Raw genomic sequence first — 23,012 nt, forward strand, 5'->3', positions numbered from 1 at the left:
ATCGAAGGACATTTTGGTTGTTTCCATGTCTTGGCCACCGTAAACAAAGCTGCAGTGAACATTGGAGCACACGTGTCTTTATGTATAAATGTTTTCAGATTTTTTTGGGTAGATACCCAGGAGAGGGATTGCTGGGTCATATGGTAATTCTATTCGTAATTTTTTGAGGAACCTCCACACTGCCTTCCATAATGGCTGCACCAATCTGCATTCCCACCAATAGTGTATGAGGGTTCCGTTTTCTCCACAGCCTCTCCAACACTTGTTACTATTTGTCTTGTTGATGATAGCCATTCTGACTGGGGTGAGGTGATATCTCATTGTGGTTTTTATTTGCATTTCTCTGATGATTAGTGATGTTGAGCATTTTTTCATATGTCTATTTGCCATTTGTATGTCCTCTTTGGAGAAATGTCTCTTCAGGTCCTCTGCCCATTTTTCAATTGGGTTGTTTTTTGTTGTTGAGTTTCATGAGTTCCTTGTATATTTTGGATATTAGCCCCTTATCAGAGGCACTGTTTGCAAAAATCTTCTCCCATTCAGTTGGTTGCCTCTTAATTTTGTCGATGGTTTCTTTTGCTGTGCAGAAGCTTTTAAGTTTCATATAGTCCCATTCATTTATTTTAGCTTTTACTTCCATTGCCTTTGAAGTCAAATTCATAAAATGCTCTTTGAACCCAAGGTCCATAAGTTTAGTACCTATGTTTTCTTCTATGCAGTTTATTGTGTCAAGTCTTATGCTTAAGTCTCTTGCCACTATTTAATTGCATGGCTTAAGCAAGTAACAAACCCCCTTTTCCTATAAAAATTAGGTGGTTAGACTTATATCCCTTCTACCTTGAAGAAAATGAGTTCCATCTCCAAGAGCCTACATCAGTTAAGCTAAAGGTTTTCTACTAAGTGAAAAACTGAAAACTCGGTACATTTAAGATTTCATTTACATCTTATCTCCCCCTTTCACATTGGAGGGGGACCTTTTTTATACATTATCTGCTATTTGTCCTTGTGTACCAGTATAGTCTTTTTGTCTAATAAGCAATCAATAAATATTAAAAAGTAAATGAAAAGAGAATGTATATGCAAACTTCAATACACTTAAAAAACAATAGTTTAAAATATGTAGTGTTAGCATACTTAATGTCATTTCTGGTAATTCAGAACTATACAATTAATTACATTTGTGTTATTTCCTACAATTATGGTGATCTTAAACTTTATCAGTGATTTCTTGTCCATTATATTCCAAAGTAGAGGCTATGAATGTGTATGTAAAGTCAGTTCTATTTTATTTATGCAAAGAGAAATAAGAAAAAAATACTTAAAACTCAAATAGTTGTTGGTTGCCATGTAAAACTGTATAAGGTAAAACCTCAGAAATTTAGATATGCTAATAAGTTTGACAATGGATTCTGCTCGATTAATGTTCACAGAACAACTACGTAATTTATGGTAAGCAGTATGGAGCTAAAGTTCACCTTTACATAGCAAATCCTTTCTAAATTGATAGGAATAAATGTTATATAAATAGTCCTTCAGAGGAAACTACTTAGAAAGGCTTCAAAAAGGACCTTCAGAAGCATTATTTTCATTATGGCAGTTGCTGTTTTAATTAATTAGAAGTCATTTTTCTCCATTAATGAGACTAGGTCCAAGTTGCTGTAGACATTTTAATGTAACAATTTTTAAATAGTCCATAAACTAGATGTTTCACTGTATTTCACATACATTATCTCATTTGATTCAAACCTAGTTGGGTTGAATTTCTGAAGTTTACTAAATTACACTTGGAATGCAATTAAAAACACATCTGCTTTCAATATTTTACCTTCTGACTCAGCACCATTAATGGCAACATAGGACCTAATTAGACAGTAAAAGATAGGAAGCCTAGAATGAGCCACACCAAAAATAATCTTCTCATGGGTAAGTATTTATTATATAAGATTACAAGCCAATTCTTTTCTGAGACTGACAGTAATTCATTCATTTTCTAATCTGGAATTTTCTACTTTACTAAGAAAATTTCATGACATTGGCTTTTCTTTTTTTTGTTTTGAAAGGATATAAAAACCTAGATAAGAACCACTTATAATAGCCAGATTTCCCAAAATCACATTAGTTTGATTTTATGCTTTGTAACTTTTACACAAAAATAAAGTATAGCCTAAATGTAATTTAGTTATTTGGCAAAGTGTTAAAAACACTATGGATTGGTGCAGTAAATGTCTAAAAAGTTTTATTCTGGAAATAGCATCATAAATTTTTCTTTGGGGTATAATTAAGTGTTCTTCAGTTTGCCTGGGACATCTGTGACCCTAGTTAAAATGATTTCTTACACTAATTCTTGGTCTTTTTCTTCCTTTGTATTTTTGTGACCCGATCACCTTCTTGCTTAGCAAATGGAAATTCTAGCAGTAAGTGACCTGTCTTAATTTATAGACTACTTATCCATGTCAGACAAACTGGTTTTCACTTGCCATTTGTCCATTTGTAACCTAGCAATGTTTTGTCACAGACTACTTAACAGTAGTGTGTGCTTTAGGTTTGCATAGCCCTTGCCTATGAAACCTTGGTCCTCTAAAAAGGAGATTTTATAATGAATATATACAACTAGCAGTCGCCTTTTTATACATTTATAACTAACATCTTTTAAATTTCTTAACTTTAAAAATCAAAGTGCTTATGTTGATTTCATTGTCTCATTTCAATGAGATTACAAAGTGTTGGTTTTTTTTTAAATTCATTTTTAAGTAAGAGGTTATCCAATTTTACTTTGCTTATGAAGCACTTACTGATAAATGCAGTGAGATATATACATCTTGATGGGGCAAAAGTATATGCATTTGAACTTTGAATTTAAAATTTTAGGTTATAGTGAATCGTTTTTAAAGCATCCTATGTATTGCCTGCTTAAAAAATCTTATTTGTCTAATGCCAAAATGTGCTTCACACTAAAAAAGAATTATGTAACCAACAATATCTTGAATTTTTTTAATCAGTCTTCAAAGCATCTTTCATCTGTCTTTCATCAGCTTCACACTGTATTAACTTGCTTATTGCAGAAAAATAAATGTCAAGACAGTTTTAACATTTATTTATAAATTTTTATTGAAAATGTGTGGTCTAGTCAAATATGGAAAATAGCACCTAAATTTAATGCAATGTTATTTATTTCTAGGAACTGGAGCTCTGCCGAAGGTTATACAAATTACATTTTCAATTGCTACTTCTGTTCCAAGCCTACTGTAAACTTATCAACCAAGTAAATACAATAAAAAATGAAGCAGAGGTAAATATTCAGTTGTACTGGGCATTAGTAACTGATTCTAGAAAATTAAAGTATACACATACATGTATACATATATCTTGTAAAGAGTTGAAGTCAGAATTCACATATAGTGAATCTTTTTTTTCCCCAGAATTGTTTTTGGAAGTGATGTGCTATTTCCGGATCTATTAGTAAATAAGACAGGAGATACCAGTTAAAAGGTTCAAGACCTTAAAGGTCGCAGTAGCAGAAACATCATCTGTGATCAAAAGTCTGGTAGAGCACATCAATTCAATGAGGACATAACATTATATTGTGAAACCCCCTAACATCTTGTTCCGATATTATTTCTGTAGCTCTAGTAACACACAAAAGCAAGCACATCAAAAACACTTTGACTGTTGGAAATCGTGTAATGAATAGATTCAAAAGAAGTAATTTCAGTCCTTTTTTCCCCATTACCAGACACTGATACTAAAGCTATCACTTTTTAAACGATAAAATTTTAAAAATACACACACACATATTGGTTTATATAAAATACACTGGATAAATAACCTTTTAAAATATAAAGACTTTCCTCTACTGTCAAAGAAATGTTCATGATCCTCCTATTATAGTAAATGTATTTTTACTATCCAAGATGAAGTACATTATCACATTAAAACCAATATAAACATCAGTTACACCGTTTTATTTATTACAATATAACATTTATTATACTTACTACCCCCTGTTGTTTTATCAAGAGTATTTAAAGACTGCTATTTGGTGGCTAAAATTATTTACCCCTACTGAATAGATAACTTAAAATATTAACTGCCCTTATGTAAGTTTAACATTTGAAAATCTTTAAAATAAAATACTACTACCGTCAAATTGATCTTCATAAGTAAATGCTTTTTGTTACTGAATATACAAATAGATCCTTTTAAGGTGTATTTATTTGTTTTAGGTCATCAACATGTCAGAGGAACTTGCCCAACTGGAAAGTATTCTGAAAGAAGCTGAGTCTGCTTCAGAAAACGAAGAAATTGACATTTCCAAAGCTGCACAAACTACTATAGAAACTGCCATTCATTCTTTAATTGAAACTTTGAAAAATAAGGAATATATGTCAGCCGTGGCACAGCTCAAAGCTTTCAGGTAAAATGTGAGGGGGTTTCAAGAAGATGCCTTTATACCTGGACTGGGAGTTCACAATGTTTGGGTTTTTGGTTTTCAGTTTGATGCTTCAATATCACGTCATTGTAAATGGAAAACATGACTTGGTTCTTTTCTACAACTATCGCTAAAATGACACTCTCAGTGATACTTTCAGTAATCTGTTTGCTCAGATATTAAAGCACATGCTCAGTGATTCGCAAGGAAATTTTGTTGTCATAGGTATTAAAATGTAGTTGATTTAAATGCTTGCTTGAGTCTCAGGACTTAAAAGTATTGTGTATTTTCAGGTCTCTCTGGCCCAACGATATCTTTGGCAGTTGTGAAGATGACGCTGTGCAGACGCTGTTACACATATATTTCCATCACCAGACTCTGGGCCAGACAGGAAGCTTCGCAGTTATAGGCTCTGACCTGGACATGTCAGAAGCCAACTACAAACTGATGGAACTTAATCTGGAAATAAGAGAGTCTCTACGCATGGTGCAATCATACCAGCTTCTAGCACAGGCCAAACCAATGGGACATTTGGTGAGCACTGGATTCTGAGAAACTTCAGGCATTTAGGAAAGAAACTGACGATGAGTAAGACTATTAACAAGCACCTTTTATGAACCCTTGCAATTCACTGATAACTTTTTCTGGCAGCATCCACAACCATAGCGTAACTAATGTCAAACTTTATCAAGGTAAAGTGTCAGAATCAAAGACCTGAAGAAGGAAAAAAAAACTAAGTGTTTAACAGCTGCCAATACCTCTGACAGTAACTGTATGAAGAAGGGATTTTTAAATTACTTAACCTACGTGAACAGAAAAGGGCTAAAAGTGATGCCTACAAATACAAACATTACTTTCTGGAGAAAGGAAAGAACTGCAAGAATGTTTGCAATAGTGGCCTCTAATACTGAGACATTGGAAAGCAGGTGAGATGAGGCTGAAATCGAGGCCGGTTCATTTTGGCTGAAGACCTGCGAAGCTGCTTGGGTTGGTAGCAGCCACAAGCATCGTCTCCAGTTGACGCCTAACCATCTACATAAAGAACATCCCATCGTCCGAGAGACACAGAAAGACTTATTTGCAAAAACCATTGATTTTTCAACATGTGGGATAAGGGTGTGGGTGTTTTGTTTTGTTTTGTTTTTTTAGTCTGTATAAGGAATTGTGTGTGTGTGAGCTGGGATGTGTGAATACGTGATAGTCATATTTTCAAGGTATGGGTGTTTGGTGATCACGTCTCAGAGCATGCCTGAAAGAGCGCTGCGAGATTATTTTTGAAGAAATTTTATTTTATTAGCTCTAACTCTTCATAGTGTGTAAATGTTAGAACATTTTAATAATATTTTAAAACTGGGCTTTCCCAGTATTTCAAAAAGAAATAATATATCTGTTAACGTTATTGGAATGCTGCTCAGTTCTCTGATCAGTGCTTATGTTACGATTGTTGATAACTAACCAAAGTAGATGCCTGCAGAGACTTTAAAATGTAAAATAAAGATGTATGCTGCCCGTCAGCTATTCTCATTAGAAAAGTTAACTTATTTTACTCCATAATTATTATAGAAACTGTATAGATTAAAACCAGTATTTTCTTGTACATTTGTGCAATGCACTGTTATACAAGAGTAGGTGTACAAAGCTAAAGAAAAAATTGTGGTCATGGATGGTAGAATATATAACTTGCAGGCCCTGAAGTCTGCAGAGTTCAAGAAGAGAGATGCAAATGCATTTTTATATGTTTATTCAGGACTCACATGTTTCACTCTAAAGGAACCTGGGGCTGTGGGGGGAAATGAAAGGAAGCCTGAAGACTAACTACCAAAACATGCAATATACTTATTCACTGTCTAAGCCTGTAGCATAACATGAACTGGAGTCTCTGTCCTTTTTTAAATAGCATTTTGTAAAAAAAAAAAAAAAAAATGAATGTAGTCCCACAATTCCTCTAATTTGAAAGGAACACCTTGTATTTTTTATATGCATCTCTTATCCACTGTGACCTTTCTTTTAAACTGGGCTCTGCGATCGCAGAGTTTAGAATGTAGAAATGAAATGCTTAGCTTTGCCTTTTCCTGGGGGTGTGGACCCTGCCAGAAATGTCATTGTGCTCGAGCGCGTTAACTGAAGGCATTGCACTCGCCGTTGGACTGCTGACTACAGTTCTGTTACCTGTACAATTCGTAACTCGTCACGGCACATTCATAATCACTGTATTTTTGGACCCTGATAAAAACAAGTATTTTGATGGTGTTCCGGTACTGTAAATGGTGTCCTTTAAATTATTTAATAACTTCTGGGTGTGGGGTAGGAAGAGAGGGCTGGTGTCCAGAGACACACCACACTTTACATCCTTTCTTACCATCCCCTATATTCCTCACCTGGCTTCTATCCTTTTTGTTAAAATAAAAAGCATTGTAGCTGTTGGTTTGTGTTGTGTTTTAAGAAAGCATGGATGAGTATAGTATGCATCATTTAGAGATTTTTCCAGTGTTACCTCCATTCTTTTTAAATATAATCGTCCTTCAACAGGGGAGAACAAAATTAGTTGACAAACCAAACCTTTCAAACAGTTGAAATCATATTTATTTATATGCAACTAAATCTATTAATTTATTAATATATTAAACACTTATGAAACACCTTATTTAGTTCCAACTCAGAGCCCAGTTATGCTCGTACAACCTTTTTCTTTTATCCACTAAATTTATCATTTTTAAATAGTAAGTTTATAAAAATAACACCAAAAGAGAAGAGATTTAGCAGTTTCCTCACACTGCTTCTAAAATAAAGGCCAAAGGGTTTTACACACCGTAGAAAACACTTCCTACTTTTCTGATATAAAGTAGAGGGTATGGGCACACAACCTACAGTCTACCTTAAATTAGGGAGCAGTTACAGGTTCCCTTGGAACAGACTCACCAGTGCAGAGTAAGCTTCCCTCCTTTAGGTGGGTGAGAACTGCTTACACACCACAGCAGCGTGACCTAAATGGAAGAAAACAGGATATTAGAATCAGTGTAATTATAGTTGTGTTTTATGGCTGTATTCAAATCCACTGTCACTTTAGCAAATGTAGGACGTGAAGAAAATTAAAATCACTTCTCTTGTCACCAAAAGATAGTAGTAATTTGGAGTATTTCCTTCTAGCCTGTCAATCTCTCGCTCAAATAAATTCATTTTATAAATTTCTGATTGTACACATACAATTTAACAGTGCTTCTCATTGCTAGAATGTTAACACCATAACTTGTGACAAAGACGATTTTGTGCCACTTTGTCCAGTGTCTGAATGCCTACTAAGTAAACCATAGTTTGATCCTTGCTTTCCTCAACTCGAAAATAAGATTTGCTGTCGTAGTAGGAAAATTAATGGCAAGCAGATTTGAAGAAGGATGTAACTACCTGTGTTAATAGCCAGCGAATTTCTGTTAGAACCCACTGCAGTATCTTTATGTTGTTCTCTCATTCATTCAGCAAATGCTTACTGAGTACATACTGCACACCACTTGCATGCCATGTGAGTCAAACGAGTGTCCTATTCCTGTCCTTACCCTCAACCAAATCAGTGACAGGTGTCAGAATGAAACACATCACCTTCACCAACCCCTAGAGTTCTTGTCACTCGTTACTCTGGCCCCACCATTTTATCCGATCTTTGCAAGTCTCCTTACTGGTATATGGGCATCCACTATACAGTGATTATTTCTTTTTAGAGGTGAATCTCTCACTGTCCCCCACCACAGCTTTAAAATCTTCCAGTAGATTCTCACTGGTGAGAGATAAAGAGCAGTCCTGAGCAAGGTCTAAGAAGTCCTACCAGACTTACCTACCATCATGTCCACCCCTGTCCTCCAGAGTGTTCTACACAGGGCCTTTGCACATGTTAGTTTAATCTGGAAAATTTCTCCTTCCTCTCTTCACCTAGTTCAACTCATCCAAACTTCAGCTCAGCTGTAGTGTTATTTTTTTAAAGCAAGTCTGACCTCTCCAAGTCAAATCCTCTATTACAGGCACTTAACTACCGTGTTTCCCCGAAAATAAGACCTAACCGGACAATCAGCTCTAATGCGTCTTGGAGCCAAAATTAATATAAGACCCGGTCTTATTTTACTGTAAGTCTTACATAAGACCGGGTCTTAATTTTTGCTCCAAAAGATGTATTAGAGCTGATGGTCCGGCTAGGTCTTATTTTCGGGGAAACACGGTAGCTCTTCCATGTTCACGTGGCAGAACTACCATTTTACTTTCTTTTAAGCAGAAATTAATGGCCATCTAACTACTGCACTGTAAGCTCTGTAAGTGCAGACGCCACACCTGTTTTTCTGTAGTAAGTGCAAAGCTGACTCAACGGCTGGTTTTCACACTTCAAATCCATAAGCAACACCTGGGATGCTTATTAAATGCTTCAGATAGTGATTTAGTGGTGGTAGGGACCTAAGAAGATGCATTTTTACAAGCACCTTCCGAGGTCCATATGGATGTAGACGGGCCTTTCCCCTTGCTATAAGGGTTCTAAAGACCTCAAACTCGTTTTAGGTTCTTTTATTCCTCGCCTTTATCTATACAAAAGCATCTAAGATGTTACCAGACTTACTTTTATGGCCCCTCTAAGGTAGTAAGGGTTTACAAACAGGATGGTCAGAAAATTGGAAGGCATAATTAGCACCTGTCCTATTATGTGGTTTCTGGGCCGATGAAACCAATAGTCCTCAACTGATTTCACTGAATCCCCTGAGGCTCTCACTGGTCAGGAAGGGCCGTCCCTGACCAGGAGAGCTCTGGGAATGGGGCCTCAGTGTTTCCTTGGGAATCATGTAGGGAGCTATGAGGTGCAGTTAGCATGAGACTCCCTATGTTAGATGGCGCAAAACACTGGCCAGCTACAGAACTGCAAGTCAAAACAAAAGTTAAAGCTGCCTGTCAACTCACTTGAAAACCTTTTAGGTACTTACGCCTATTTTTGAAAAGTTACCACCTGAAGGCCATTTGATGAAGTTATCTAACATCTTCAAGAAGCTGCCCTTAGCCACCTGTTCCAAGCCCCATCTGTGAAATTGTGATTTACTGTTTCATTCAGCTTCCCTCCCCCAGGAGTTCAGTAGTTACCTACTAACTGTTTAGTTACCTACTAAACAGATCACCGGCAGCACTGAAAGTGCCGGCCACAGCCAGCCAGCCGCTCAGGGCTACCCCCAACTGTCCATCCATGAAGCCATGGCCTTGCCTCCACCTCCTTCAGAAGCATGATTTTAATGGTCAGATGGCTTCTCTTGCTTATAAGCTTCAGACCCACATAAGCAGTAAACTTCACCTCTAGGAGCCCCTCTAAGTTGTATCTCAAGGGATTAATACAGCTCAGAGCCTGGCTGCTCCATAGGCGATGAACGGATTATCAATGAACAGGCCCAGACTGTTAGCACAGGACAAGCTCTCCTAAACCTTTATTTAAAAAAATAAGATTGTGTGAAATCTAGCACTTGCTTTGCAATACTTTTATTTAAAGGCTTTGTCAAAAACACAGCCCCTTTCATGAAGTACTTTGAGAAGGGAAAGGAGGAAAGGAGATGGGGCGTGGACAAAAGCTCCCTTGTCTGTTCCACTCACAGGGTCTGCAGGACGGGTGTTTACACTCATTTAAATGATATATTTGAAGCTGAAAGTGCTGTCACAGGACAGGCGTTTGCCTTTGCATCTCCCACACAAATCTTGACGATGGGGCCGTTTAGGGTTAACGTGGCGAAGTTTTTCTGAGCAGGAGCATCTAGTCTGTTTACAGCTCTGAAAAAATCAAAGTAAAGCACATAAAAGAAAATCCTTGGTGACTTCCTAGAACTTCAAAGGATTTTTCTCATCTATTTAAATACTTAATGCAGTCTAAGCAAGGCCCTGTGCTAACCTTGTCCGTCTACGTCCCTTCTGATAGGCAAGGCTAGGGTTAGAAATGAAGGGTGTGTAACCATCTGTCAGGCCCACATCGCATAGGATTTAGTTCGGAATTGTGAAGTTTCTTTTGAAACACAACTTTCTTATAGCAAGTCTTTTCCTGTACTTGAGAACAAACAAGTAGGGGAGAGGAGTTTAAAAGTACTGAAAACAAGGAAAACCATTATGGGAGGCTAGTGACCAAGAGCAAGGTGTGGGGCAGACCTGGCGGATGCAAGGCTGACCTTGCCTCCCCACCACAACCTGCTGCAAATGACCTCAAGCTGAGGCAGAAGGCAAAGCAGCAACTGCTGAGCTGAGAGCCCACTGGTTAAGACATCCTACTTTAGAAGCTTACCCTACTCTGCCATGATCTAAGTGAGTCTAAACAGTTTTCCATACTTTGTTTCTCTCCACCCAACCTATGGCAATAATGTTTTCAACATCCAACTTGAACCCAGTGCACTGATTAGGCTCTTTCAGCTGGTAAGTCAGGCGCCACTAACTGTGTGACAACTGGCAAGTTTAGTCACCTCTTTCCTTTGATTATCGAAGCCCCTCAGCATAATGCAGTGCTTACCGTGTTTCCCTGAAAATAAGACTGGGTCTTAATTTTTGCTTCATTAGGGCTTATTTTCAGGGGATGTCATTTTTTTCATGTACAACCCTCTACAGTCATGTCATCTTCTGGAACATCATCATAAGGTACTAAATGCGTCCGTCTGGCTGAGAACTGGGGCTTATTTTCAGGGTACGTCTTATTTTCAGGGAAACACAGTAGTTAATAGTAAACAAGCAACGTTACCACTTAACCCCATAAGCTGGGCAACTTAGACTTCCTTGAAAACAAACCATCCTCCTTTTGTGAGCTCTCAGGCAAGACTGAACTTTAAAACTCTGTGCTTTTACTTGAACTTGGATATATGCTTCATAAAAAGCACTTAGGCAAAAATAGGCAAACTTTACCACCTCATGTTAGTAGAAAGGTATTTTATTTTTCATTTTGCTTTCTCTTATATTAGCCTGAGCAGCAGGTAAGGCACACATTCTTCCATATTGCAAGTGAGGTAACCATCTCTAAAGATGTAAACATGACCGAGATGTGTAAGGGCAGAAAGAAACTGACACGGAGACCCTGTTTCCCAGTTGAGTATTATTTCTAAACTCCCACCAAAAAGCTGTCAAAACCTGGAGGTCACTGAGAACCTAGCCTCTTCTGGGAAATGTATTCAAGAAACTACACCAACACTCTACCACCACCCCATTCAGACACAAAATGCAAACATGTGACTTACTTGACAGGTAATATCCTCCACTCGGTAAGGGTTGTAAGACTTCTGACAAGTCCTGCAAAACTGCTTGAAATAAACCTATGAGGAGAAGAGGAAAAACTTAAAGCAAAACCCTCTTGACCTTTTGTCAAAAAGATGCAAGTCATGTGGTATCTCTTACCTTGTTAGTGCCCTGTACACACCACACATAGGCACTTTCCCATCGGATGTTACACTCCTTGCAGTGATAATAGCCATATTTCTGCTCTAAGAACTGAACAAAAGGGTACCAGAGTTTAACCAACATGACATCTGAGTCATCCTTCATTTCAGAAGCTGGGAAGGATCTATTTGACACTTAAAATTGCCAACTTCATTCCGGATCATGGAGGGAAGTAGGGTCAGGTTCAAATCAGTCTCTACAAGGTAGTAATTAGTGAGCTAATGACTTAACTAAGCAGATAAGCAGGCATGGGCCCAAAAGAGTTTATAAGTTTATATGCAGATAAACTTGGTTTGTAAAGCAAATTAATTGACAAGTTATTAAGGAGGTGTCTCCCCTCAGACAGGCAAAGGGAAAAGCCAAACATCTAAGGTTCTCTAAACCTAGAGATTCTTTAGGGTGGCCTTTTTTCTGTGGGATAAAACCGGATTTTAGAACGTACACATATGGAAGTGGTTAAGCTAAAGAAAAGGAATAGCACTCTGCATCCTAAAGTATTTCATGGTGTTCACCCAAGATCAAGTTCTCTATGCTGCTAAATTCCCACCGAACAGTAATGTTAGGAATCTACATGGTGGATAAGCCACAATTCATGTTTAAGATGCACTAAAGTAGTATTATTGCCTTATTCTTAAGCTTTCTTCCCTCCCAATGAGAAAAGTTACAAACAAGTTTGGAGGGTTGGGCCTATAGAATTGGAAGGAACTTTGGAGAGCACTCAATCTCATAGGTGAGCAAACTCAAGTCCGGGAAAAGGTGAAGATCACACATGGCTTATGTGTAACTTCTTGATTCACTCTTCTTCCCACACTCCCCCCTACCCTAACAGCCCTGGGGTGGCTGTGGAAGGACTCTCTCCGGCCTCTTACGGGTGGTGCAGCTCATGACTTCCCACTTGCCTAGGTTACAAATGCCCTCAGGGTACTCTAACCCTTTAGGGTTCAGCTAGTGTGAACTGGCCCTCCAAGCCTGCCATGCTCTCAGGCAGTATTATCCAACAACCCAAACGCTTCAGCAGTTTCAGAGTAGGGGTGCTTTTTAGGAGAAAGGCAAGATCCTGAGAGGCTCTAGTAGCTCTAGCTTCCAGTAGAAGCTTCTGAAATTTGGGCAAGAATCGGGGGCGAGCTGACCAGCACCCCAGAAGTCGACCATTATGGCTTTTGCCACATTAAATTCAGAAATGTGAGTGGGATCCTTGGGAATGACTCTCCTGCCCGCAAGTTCACGTTCTGACGTTCTGCTTCGTATTCAGCCTATACCATCCGCATATGCAATCAACGCAACTCCGTGCCCACAATCTGAGTTTTAGACAGCAAACTCACTCGGGATAAGAATGTTAAAAGGGCGTCTCCCTGGCCAAGCTGTGGAGCCCACGTTTTAAAATCGCCGTAAACAACAAGCAGGCCACACCTAATTCTACTGTTGGAGAAAGAGGACACGTGCAGCTGTCCGCGGCTGCAGAGAGGCACCCAAACGTGCCAGGCCCGGAAGGAAGCCTAGCGCCGCCACGTGTCCCGCCCGAGCAGCCCCAGGGCGAGGGCAGGAACGGGAACCAGCAGGAGGCACATCCGGGGGCTCCTCTGCGCCCCTGGCCAGTTCCCTGGCCGACGGGGACCTCACCTGGAAACGCGGGCGCTCGCTGCCGGGCTCAGGGCTCCGCGGCGACGACCGCTCGCTTCCGTCGTCCTGGGCCCTTCCCACCGGCGGCGGCTGCTCGGGGCTCCTGGGCGCGCGCCGCGGAGCCGCCTCGCCCTCCCGGGCCTCCCGCGGCGGCAGTCCTGGTGGGGCCACCGGCTGCTCCCAGCTCGCCCGCACCGCGGCCCGGCCCTCGGCCTCCTCCTCCTCGGACTGCGGCCGTTGGGGCGCCTTCCTCGCCGACCCCTCTTCCTGCTCCGGGCCTGGAGACCTCGGAGGTGGTGGCCCCGGCTCTCCGTCCGGCGCCCTGGACCTCTGCTCGCCCGCCGCGGTCTCCGCCCCTTCTAGTAAGGTGGTGAGGCGGTGGGAGACCACGGGCGAGTACACGGCGACGGAGCGCGGGAAACGCACGGGCCGCGGGGCGCCGCTCGGGGGGCTGCCCTGCTCGGGGCCCGGGCGGGCCGGCTGCGGGGATGCTGAGCCGCCGGCCGCGCCCTCGGGGCCGGAGCCGGCGGGGGGCCCGGGGGCGCGGGTCCTGCGCGGCAGAGTGCGCCGCCCCAGCGAGCACTGCACCGAGGCGTCGCGGCGCGGGTTCACCTGCACGGCCATATCCCGACTGCCCGCCCTGCGGGGCCGCGGGGCCAGGCCCGGGCTCACCTGCGACAGGAGGGCCACGAGCTGCGCCCTCTGGTAGCTGTCGAAGTACTCGGCGGCCATCAGCTGCCCGCAGCCCGGGAAGGACGGGGCGGCCGCGGCCGAGAACGAGGAGGAAGACGCGAGAGGGTAGTCCCCGCCGCGGTGCCGCCAGCCGCCCCCGCCCGCCAAGCCCTTACCCTTGGCGGTGGGTAGGCAGGGGTACGGGTACGAGTAGGCGGCGCACGCCGGGGACATGTAACCGTCCAGCACCTGGTCCCCCAGGGCAGCCATAAGCGCAGTCCCAGCCGCTCCCACCCGCCGCTGCGCCCTAAATAGGCGGCCCTGCGGGGGCGGCCGGCGCGGGCCCCACCGCCGCTCACCAGGCTGAGCTGCCTCCCTCACCCTTCCCGCCACGGCTCGTGTCCCCGCGTCCCCGCCGGGAGGGCTGCTCCCCGACCTTCTCTTTGGAAATTCTCTACACACCGAGGTCCGCACAGTGATCTGGAAAGAAAGCTTTCTTGGCGATCCAAGAACTTTCGTAAGTGAACTTGCCCGAGGGAAAAGGGATTCCAACCGGAGAACTATCGCCGGGATTAGCTGAGACAGGTGGTCCCTGTAACTTGATTGTCCCAGGGTCTGCGCCTGCGGGACGATGAGGCGAGGCTGGGTGCCTCTGGATAGTGAGCAAAAATGCAAAGGTTTGGGGAACTGCTTTGGATCTGTTACCTATACTCTCAGATTATAGTTTATTTAATTATCTCAGAGGGGCGCTGAAAAGTCGACCCCTTGAACCCTTTCAGTAAGTGTACAGGGAAAGCACTCTAGGGCATCCGTATCTTGGCTAATTGTCTTCTCCTTTGGAGCAGTGCTCACTCCCACACTCGCCCCCACCTCTAATGGGGATCTGAGGTACTGTTGAGTACCAGGAGGTACTGATGACTGTTGCTCTCCTCTGGGGCGGAGAGTAGTTCTACGGATTTTCGTAATCAAATCATCCCTCCAAAAGATAAATTGATTTGGGGTGTGTTAAGGTAAATGCAGAAGACCAGCTCAGTTCCCGATTGAAAAGGCCTTGTCCACCGGAAATATGTGGGCTGTTCTTTATCAATAGATACCAGATGAAGTAATCAAATTCGTTAATGTAATTTTTCTCTGATTTGATACAGATTTGACAATAAATTTCTATGTTTCATTGTTTAATTGACCTGCTTTGGAAGTTTTCTAAATACAGGTCAAAATTCAACACTGTCAGGTATTCATAAGTTGAGCGAGCACAGTTTTTTTTGTGTTTTTTTTTTTACAATTACATTAAATCAATTATACTTTACAAATATAGCTTGCTTTTACTCATATAAGATAGTGCACCAAAATTCTACATTTCCAAGACCCTGCTTTCTAAGAGTTTACATATTTGAAACAGTCATAGAAATTGGTGACGGTGAAAACCAAATAGCACATCAGGCTTCCCTTTAGCAGTCCCAAGTGCAAGTATATTATGAAATTGATTTGTAATTTGTAAAAGCACTTGGTTACTATACCAAGGCAACCTTATAATGGGAAGATCACAATTGTTATAAGTATGATAATGTGAACCAATTGTTATCTTTTATGTAAACCATATATACTACCACAGACCATAAATATGAAGTAATATTTCAGCAAGATAGAAGCTCCTGTGTGTCTCCATGTTTAGACAGAAGTCTGAGTAGTTTCCATCATAATTAAATTATCTGCTTTCACTGTGCCATAGGATGTGTCTGCCATTTCCTCTTCTTTTAGTTTCTTATAAGAAATATCTGTATCTTCATCTTCATCTAGAGGCTCCCGCTTGTGCAATATTTCACTTCCATACATTTTATATATTAAAACAAAAATCCCTGCTTCCGCAGACTGGAAAAGGGCATAAAGCAAGGGAAACATGTACATACTTCCTATGAATCGTGGTGGAAAGGCCAACTTGAGAATGGCAGTACAGAGCTGCACATTTTGGCTACCTGTTTCCAGGCATACAGTCCTTCTGCAGTTGGGTGGAAGATGGAAAACAGTAGCTAAGCCGTAGCCTGAGGCATAGCCTGCCAAAGGCATAAAAATCGCTACCACGTAAACGGCTGCAGGAATTGTTGCCAGCAGTTCAGGTCCTAACATAGTGCCGGTCATTATGAATAGGACCACCAGCGTCACTAGCAGAGACCACAGGGAAACCTAGTAATAGAAAATGGATAAACAAGCCATCAAAAATAAGATAGTTGAAGGGGATATCAGGCAAGAGAATCTTAGGCTCTTGGAAGCAGAGAGATTAGCTCGTTTGAACTCCCACACAAAATAGAGATCTTTGCCCTCAAGTCTTTGACAGTATTTCTAAAGGTGGTTAGATCACCTCTTCAGGAGACATCGAGACCCATGTCGCATAGCTTTAGCCGTTTGGAAGCCTGTTCTTATGTGTAGTGACAGTTTGCCTTCTATAACCATGAGTCATTGTCTTGGATAGGCCCTCAGAAGCAACATAGTAGACCAGCTACTCCTGCAAAACAGCCTTCGAAAGTTTACAAAACAGGTACAGAGGGAAGGCTACTCTTCTCCAGGCAGACTGTCCCCAGGCTTTCAGCCTCCATCATATAACCCAGCAGCTAGAATTGAGCCCAATACACCAGGTATTGTCTGATGAATGGAGTAGACAAAAGGACATTCCTTTCCCTGAACAGGACCCCATGTTTTCCATAAGAAATTAGTTCTGGTTTTACACCTGAGATCACAGGCTATTAAAGTTTATGAAGCCAAGTGTATGGTATTTTTAACCTTCACAATACTTTATGTCTCAGAATTGTTAGCCCTATCAAAATAATTGCTAGATTATGTAAGAGAAAAAAATGTAAATGTAAGATGTGAGCTATTCGTTGCAATTTTGCCACTCCCCCATTTTTCATCTGTTCGTGAGAAACCTGTCTCTAGTGACGCTTAGGAATTATATATAATAGATGGGTTTTCGATATAAAATAACTGACTGTGTAAAATATTGTGTCATCATGATATCTGACTGGTACATTTCACTCATTCAAGTAAGACAGGCTGTGTAAATAGAAATCTAAGTAGAAACCTAAAAATTCCTCTTCTAGTTCTCCTTCAGATTGGTAGTTAGCTTGGTTTTTTTAAACGGGAGGTGAGGTGTATTTGTGAGGGAGACTACAGGTCCAGAGGAATAGTTTAAATGTTGCTTCTGGTTCCTAGGGTATCTGGGAGCAAGCCCCTTTGGAGTCTGAGGGATTGGCATATACAATACTTTATACTCTTTAAAAATTATTTAAAATTTATCTGGGTTGTGAAAAAGGTCACCCTAGAGGATGCTGAAATAATTATTATATAAGGTAATCATGTTACCAATGTACAATTGGCAGAAACCAAAGCATTATAAATAAAAACTTATATGAAATTTCAAAGTGTGCCCACATCAAAAGCTTTGACAGGAAATCTCATTTTTCACTGTGAAAATATTGGCTCCAAATTATCCTTTGCACTATTTTAAATCATTTGGGTGAGCACTGATATTGAATGCTCATTTTAAAGTGTTCGCAAAAGTGTAAAACTGTTATAAAGCGTATCTTATGACTGTGCTGGTTAAGGAATGGGGGAAGTTCAGCGTAAACGCAAAGTTAGTTAATCTTATCGAATTGCCTATAATTCAAATATGTCTGTTTTTAGCTTATTTGAATGGCTTTCTCTTAGAATCCTAAGGTTTTATAGAAACTACCATCCCATTAATAGTATTAGCTTAATGATTAAGCACAAATGTTCTTAATGATCTCAAGATTATCTATGGATGTATTATATATATAATATATAAAACATGTTTATTTACATGTACATGTATATTTATTACATTCAGAATATGTGTTTATTATAGAGCACAATTTCTTTTACTCGAGGCTGGATATACATACAGAAAAGAATCCTCTATTTTTCATGTTAGTAAAAGTTAGCCCCTCTGTATAATCAGATTACTTTAGAAAATAATATAACTGAAACACAAAAGACTGTCTTATTAAATCTACATAATTGAAATAGTGGAGTGACTCTTTTTCTCATCATTTGTCTAAAGGAATGAGTATGTACATTTTACAATAATTAGTTCTTTATTTTATTTGACCAACTTCCTAAACTGAGAATACTGTTCATGGTTTACTCTTTTATTTACTACTATTTTTGAGTTTTCAAAGAAAGCTTAATTTACAAATATTTAATTATTTTCTCCAGCCATCCACTGCAAAATCTCTCCTAATACAAAAAGCATCAGTTTTTAAAAATAAAGCAATATTGGAAATATTGCAAAAATAATAGAAATCTTCATTCTTTCACTACCTTTAGAAACCATATGAAATATTGCAGTGGAGAAGGTAAAAGAACACGCACAAATTTAGAAATGGCAATATATTGCATTATTTATCTAGGACCTAATTTTATTTTATGCTTTAAAGCCAATATTTTGTGCATTCTATTATGTTGTCATGATGTAGTTTTTAAATTACTTTTGGTCTTATTAGTGTCAACTTATTTTTAGAAAATTAATAAAACAATTTAAAGGGACCGTCTGTAGAGTTTCTCAGAATTAGAGTTCCACTTTTAAAAAACAGAGTAATGCATTTCTAAAATACTGTGTACAATTCTATTAGAATAATTTTATTTCACCTGCGTTTTGTAATACATGAGTTGTTAGTGGAAAATGTTTCCATTTTATTGCACTGCCATCTTTTCCCCACATGATCTCTTTCCTCCTATGAGTACTGATAGTTCTCTTGTGCTGTTTTTAATTAATCTGTGTCTTGATTAAAGCTATAATTTGCAGCATAAACTTTTTTTTAAAAGTTTATCTATGCAAAGGCTGCCACGTCCTTTTCTTCCTCACCCCACTTTCCCAAACTTCTTAGCATTTCAGCCATGGGTCAGAGGCCGAGGACTCCCCATCTGCCCAGTATGTAAAGAGAAAGGTGACCTTACCTTCACGATGTAGTCAGCCACCCGGTTGTATTTGTAGCGAATGAAGACGCCCAACCCGATTGGGATGAGAGTGCTGCAGAGAGTCAGGGTGACTGCCCCTAGGGGTAGCAATTGCACCAGAGGGGTGTTGATCCAAGCCCGGCTGTAGATCCACAGACACAGGGGCATCAAGACCAGGGCCAAGAGCGTGGAGGAGATGGTCATGATGATGCTGCAGAAAGGGAAGGAACAGAGGTCAGAGGGGGCTGTGAGCCAAAGAGCCTCTCTCGCACATGGGTAACCCTCTATCTTGCCCATTGGGTACAGGGGGAAGAGGGAAGGTTGCAAGTGTCCCTCCCTTGAAGTCTGGGGAAAACCTACTTCATCTGAAGGGAGTGCCAAGAGAGCAGAGCATCTAAGCCCAACTGAACCCGAGGCAGGGAAAAAAAAAAAAAATCTCAAAACTGCTGCCCTTGGCTTTATAAATCCTATGAACTGGCTACAGTCTGGACGATCTTGAAGGCAAGGAACATTTCTGTTTTCTTTTTCAAGCCTCCAAAGCACCCTGTTAGACATGGTAAAGCTGCTGAATACTACTTGTTGGATTGAACTCAATTACATGGTTCTCTGTATGAGATTGATTGCTCCTTATTGAGACCAATGGCCCTATTTTGTTTTTGCATTTCCAGCGAAGTTTGCCAGTTCCCTCTGTCTTCCAGTGGCTGAAGACCTACCCTGGCAGCCCAGCCTTCAAGGAGGATGATGAGAGAGCTGTGGATGAAACCCCAAGGCCCTGAGAGCAGCTCTCCCCGGCTAGATCTTCGCCCACGACACTACCTCTTCATGTCTGCCTTGACTTCTAAAGCCCGGCGTCAACATCTTCCTCCACTTGCTTCTTCCCTCTTCCATGCCTCATTCCAACCGCCTCTCCTTCCTCTCTCCTCAGTCTTGAACCCACGGCTGTAAACGCGGTTGGTTGGGATGAGAAAGATGCCTAAGAAAGAGACAGTTCTGTACCTGAGGTTCATGTCGCCGTCAACCAGCAGGGACATAAGGTTGGAGAGATTCCCTCCGGGACAGCAGCCACACAGGAGCACCGCCACGGCGGCCACCTCGTCCAGCGAGAAGATCAGTGCCAGCAGGAAGGCCAGCAGCGGCAGGAAGCCGAACTGGCAGAGCGCGGCCAGCAGCGCGCCCACGGGCCGCCGGACGTGCGCCCCGAAGTGGTTCACGTCCACGGTGCAGCCCAGGCCCAGCATGGTGATGCACAGGGCGGCGCCCACGAACACGTTCAGCCCGTGGCTGAGCGGCGTGTCCCAGAACGGGTGCTCATGGGGGTCCCAGGGCCGAGGGAACGGGGAAGGGCCCAGGTGAACCCAATCGCTGTCCGCGAAGCTGCTGGTCGTCGGCTCTGGAGACGGAGTGGGGCCTGGGCTGAAACCGACGCTGGGACCCGGCCCGAGACTAAGCCCGGGACTGGGGCTCGCGCGGGAGGCAGGAGTGACAGGTAAGTCCGGGCTGGGGCTCAGGCTGCTGGCATTGGGCAACAGGGTGTAGTCCGTCTGCAGAGAGGACGTGGCGAAAGGCAGGGTGACATTGTCCATGCCGAGCATGGCGCGGTCTGCAGGAGGCTTCAGGTCTGGCCCCTGCCCGCGCTGCGGACTGGATTTCTGTTCTCTCCCCCCGCGCGCGCCTCCCTCCCTTCAGTCGCGGCCGCTGTCCGTCTGTGCGTCCCTCAGTCCGTTTCCCAGTCTCGGCTGAGCGCCGCTGATGTCTCCGCGGCGTCGGGTGCGGCGGGTAGGTCCTCGGCTCCGCTCGGGGTCCGGCCGACGCTGTCTGCCACTTAAGACAGTGCAGCCCCCCAAGGGGGAACCCAATCGCTGCGTCCCCGCGCCCGGCAGGCCCCGCCCCGCCGCCAAGTCCCCTCCTTTTAATCACCAGTAAGTGGTTCTGTTACAGTGCAGCCAGGGGCAGAACAAAGACCTGACAAAGGACAAGAAGAAAAAACCGTGCCTGGCTGCCGATCAAGGTCTCTGATGGGCTCTGCCTCTTTGATAATGAAATCTGGAGGCCCAGGCACATAGGGAGAGAGGGGAGGGAAAAAACTCCCTTTATCTATGCACGCACACAAACCATGTACGCTGTACAAATAGCCTGCAATCCTGAGCATCAAGCGGGGGGCCTGACTTAGTATGAGCGGTTCTCTGGTAGGAAGACACACTCACTATCTGCCTTTAATTTGCAGACAATTTTTAAGTAAGATTTTTATGTTTAGACTTAAACTAATCATATTGGTGGTTTTTGAGCCAGGTCTTGGGCAAGTGCGCGTGCATTATTTCATCTGGTTCTCACAGCAAAGCTCAGGGAGAGAGACTATTAGGTCGATTTTTACATACAAGGAATCTGAGGAACAGGGAAGTCTTTGTCTCATCAACCAAACCCACAACTACCTGGCTGAATGTGAACCATGATATATCGTTCACTATACAATGAAGAGCTCAGCTAAGAAACAGCTCTGTGAAAAATGTGTGTTTTGGAAGTTATTGGCAGATGGGGAGAGGATATTTCAGGGATCATAGATTTATGAAATGTTGTGAGGATAGCCCTGGTATTAGGATTAAAGGACTGAAAAGAAATAAAGTGGTGAGATTCCATGTGTCAGACAGGTGTAATCCCCAAACAAATCAAATCCAGAATTCTTGGGAATGGAGACTCCACGACTTTAAGTCAGTCACTAGATGCATCATCCATCGACAATGGAAAGGGACCTCTGTGCATACAGACAAGGCAGAGGCATTCGAGAAGCATCTGGCTGTCTGGAATGACCATAAAGTGATAACCAGTTGAGTTGTGAAAACCAACGTGGGAATTTCCAGGCTGAAGTCAAGGGTCAGTCTTAGCCCAGGGTCACCTTGCGTGGAGCTGAGATCCTAGAGTGAATTCTTCCTCCTGAGAACTTGTCCCTTCTTCCTTTTCAGACACCAGAGGAGACTGGGTGACTTCCATTTCTCAATGGTGGACTGAGCCCATGCGTGTGTATTTTCTCTTTCCCCAATTTCATGACAATGACAGAGAATACAAAAAAGACTAAGTTCAGAGCATATTGCATTCTTAATCACAAATAAACAATTTATTTCCGCTCCATGAGACCATAATTTCCACAGGGGCAGTGCTTCTACAAGCATTTAGGAAAACAACATACTACCCTCATACTTTCCCAAAACACTAAGCCCAAGGAAACAATGCAGTAACATCTGTAGAGCTTTGAAGGAAGTGGGTGTGACCAAAAATAGTCTTAAGTTTTCATTTAGGCTTATGTAAGCAAAAGAAACATATTCAGATATATACAGGGAAACATGCTGCTCAAATACCTTCATTAACTGAGTATATCTAAGGGAGACACGTGGAGAAACAGAGGAGATAAGGCGGAGGCTCTGCTGAGCCGCAGGATGCGATAAGCTAAGAACATGAATGGCAGAGGATGAGCAGAAGCCCGGGTCTACAGGCACCACTCCTATTTGTCCTTCCCTCACGTTAATGATATTAAATCCACAATGAAATTAAATAAGCAGTAATTAGAGGCAGACCAACTCAACCAACTAGCTTCTCTCGGGGTTTGGGGAGGGATTTGGGAGGTGTTTTGTGCAATGGGTGAAGAGCTAAAAGCAGAAAGGGATGCACTTGGACTGTAAATCAGCAGGTTCACCAAACCTGCAGGCCTGCGGGCTTCTGGGGCTGGCAGACCTGTTGTCTCACCTGCTGATGTGGTTACTGCCAATGTAAAGAAAGCAGACGTCCTTGCCTCCCCTCTTCTTTCTGGTCTCCTTCACTATTTAGGAGAAAACCCCAGGATCAGGAAAGAGCTCATTCTCCAGGAGTGGTGAGGTTGAGAAACCGCTTGGTTCACTTAGCTTCCCTTTACTCTTGC

The 23,012-nt window shown here is 42.3% G+C and overlaps 3 protein-coding genes across 15 annotated transcripts in view; 1 reads left to right on the forward strand and 2 right to left on the reverse strand.

The window, feature by feature from the left end:
- FRYL (FRY like transcription coactivator) overlaps window positions 1-6,852 on the forward strand; it is a 241,156-nt gene extending 234,304 nt beyond the window's left edge. For 11 of the 13 annotated variants that reach the window (XM_074324663.2, XM_019741013.3, XM_019741016.3 and 8 more), the window contains 4 exons: window positions 2,397-2,414; window positions 3,179-3,289; window positions 4,224-4,414; window positions 4,723-6,852. In XM_074324663.2, coding sequence (XP_074180764.2) covers window positions 2,397-2,414; window positions 3,179-3,289; window positions 4,224-4,414; window positions 4,723-4,981 — 579 coding nt within the window. In that variant the 3' untranslated portion in view covers window positions 4,982-6,852. The remainder of the gene's footprint in view (window positions 1-2,396; window positions 2,415-3,178; window positions 3,290-4,223; window positions 4,415-4,722) is intronic. The other 2 variants (XM_074324658.2, XM_074324661.2) reach the window with 1 other exon arrangement.
- Window positions 6,853-7,274: 422 nt separating this feature from the next.
- On the reverse strand, window positions 7,275-15,120 carry ZAR1 (zygote arrest 1). Its single transcript, XM_019740999.3, has 5 exons — window positions 13,466-15,120; window positions 11,804-11,896; window positions 11,647-11,721; window positions 10,034-10,207; window positions 7,275-7,413 (listed from the first exon to the last, which is right to left on the reverse strand). The coding sequence occupies exons 1-4, from the start codon at window positions 14,405-14,407 to the stop codon at window positions 10,064-10,066; spliced, it is 1,254 nt and encodes a 417-aa protein (XP_019596558.3). The 5' UTR covers window positions 14,408-15,120; the 3' UTR covers window positions 7,275-7,413; window positions 10,034-10,063.
- Window positions 15,121-15,243: 123 nt separating this feature from the next.
- SLC10A4 (solute carrier family 10 member 4) lies at window positions 15,244-21,116 on the reverse strand. Its single transcript, XM_019741004.3, has 3 exons — window positions 20,102-21,116; window positions 19,106-19,316; window positions 15,244-16,318 (listed from the first exon to the last, which is right to left on the reverse strand). Exons 1-3 carry the CDS (start codon window positions 20,695-20,697, stop codon window positions 15,806-15,808), a joined length of 1,320 nt encoding a protein of 439 aa, XP_019596563.1. The 5' UTR covers window positions 20,698-21,116; the 3' UTR covers window positions 15,244-15,805.
- Window positions 21,117-23,012: the final 1,896 nt, after the last annotated feature.

This window comes from Rhinolophus sinicus, chromosome 1 (assembly GCF_057876585.1).
Source record: "Rhinolophus sinicus isolate RSI-liver-muscle chromosome 1, RSI-T2T, whole genome shotgun sequence".
NCBI classification, from domain to species: domain Eukaryota; kingdom Metazoa; phylum Chordata; class Mammalia; order Chiroptera; family Rhinolophidae; genus Rhinolophus; species Rhinolophus sinicus.

What these genes read in the sequence shown, in the direction of transcription:
- SLC10A4 (XM_019741004.3), bottom strand. Translation starts at nt 20,697, where the DNA reads ATGCTCGGCATGGACAATGTCACCCTGCCTTTCGCCACGTCCTCTCTG. An exon ending in GACGGCGACATGAACCTCAG is followed by an intron (nt 19,317 to 20,101) that starts GTACAGAACTGT and finishes CCCTTTCTGCAG; the next exon opens with CATCATCATGACCATCTCCT. An exon ending in TGGCTGACTACATCGTGAAG is followed by an intron (nt 16,319 to 19,105) that starts GTAAGGTCACCT and finishes TTCTATTACTAG; the next exon opens with GTTTCCCTGTGGTCTCTGCT.
- ZAR1 (XM_019740999.3), bottom strand. Translation starts at nt 14,407, where the DNA reads ATGGCTGCCCTGGGGGACCAGGTGCTGGACGGTTACATGTCCCCGGCG. An exon ending in GTGTACAGGGCACTAACAAG is followed by an intron (nt 11,722 to 11,803) that starts GTAAGAGATACC and finishes TTCTCCTCATAG; the next exon opens with GTTTATTTCAAGCAGTTTTG. An exon ending in TGGAGGATATTACCTGTCAA is followed by an intron (nt 10,208 to 11,646) that starts GTAAGTCACATG and finishes TGATTTTTTCAG; the next exon opens with AGCTGTAAACAGACTAGATG.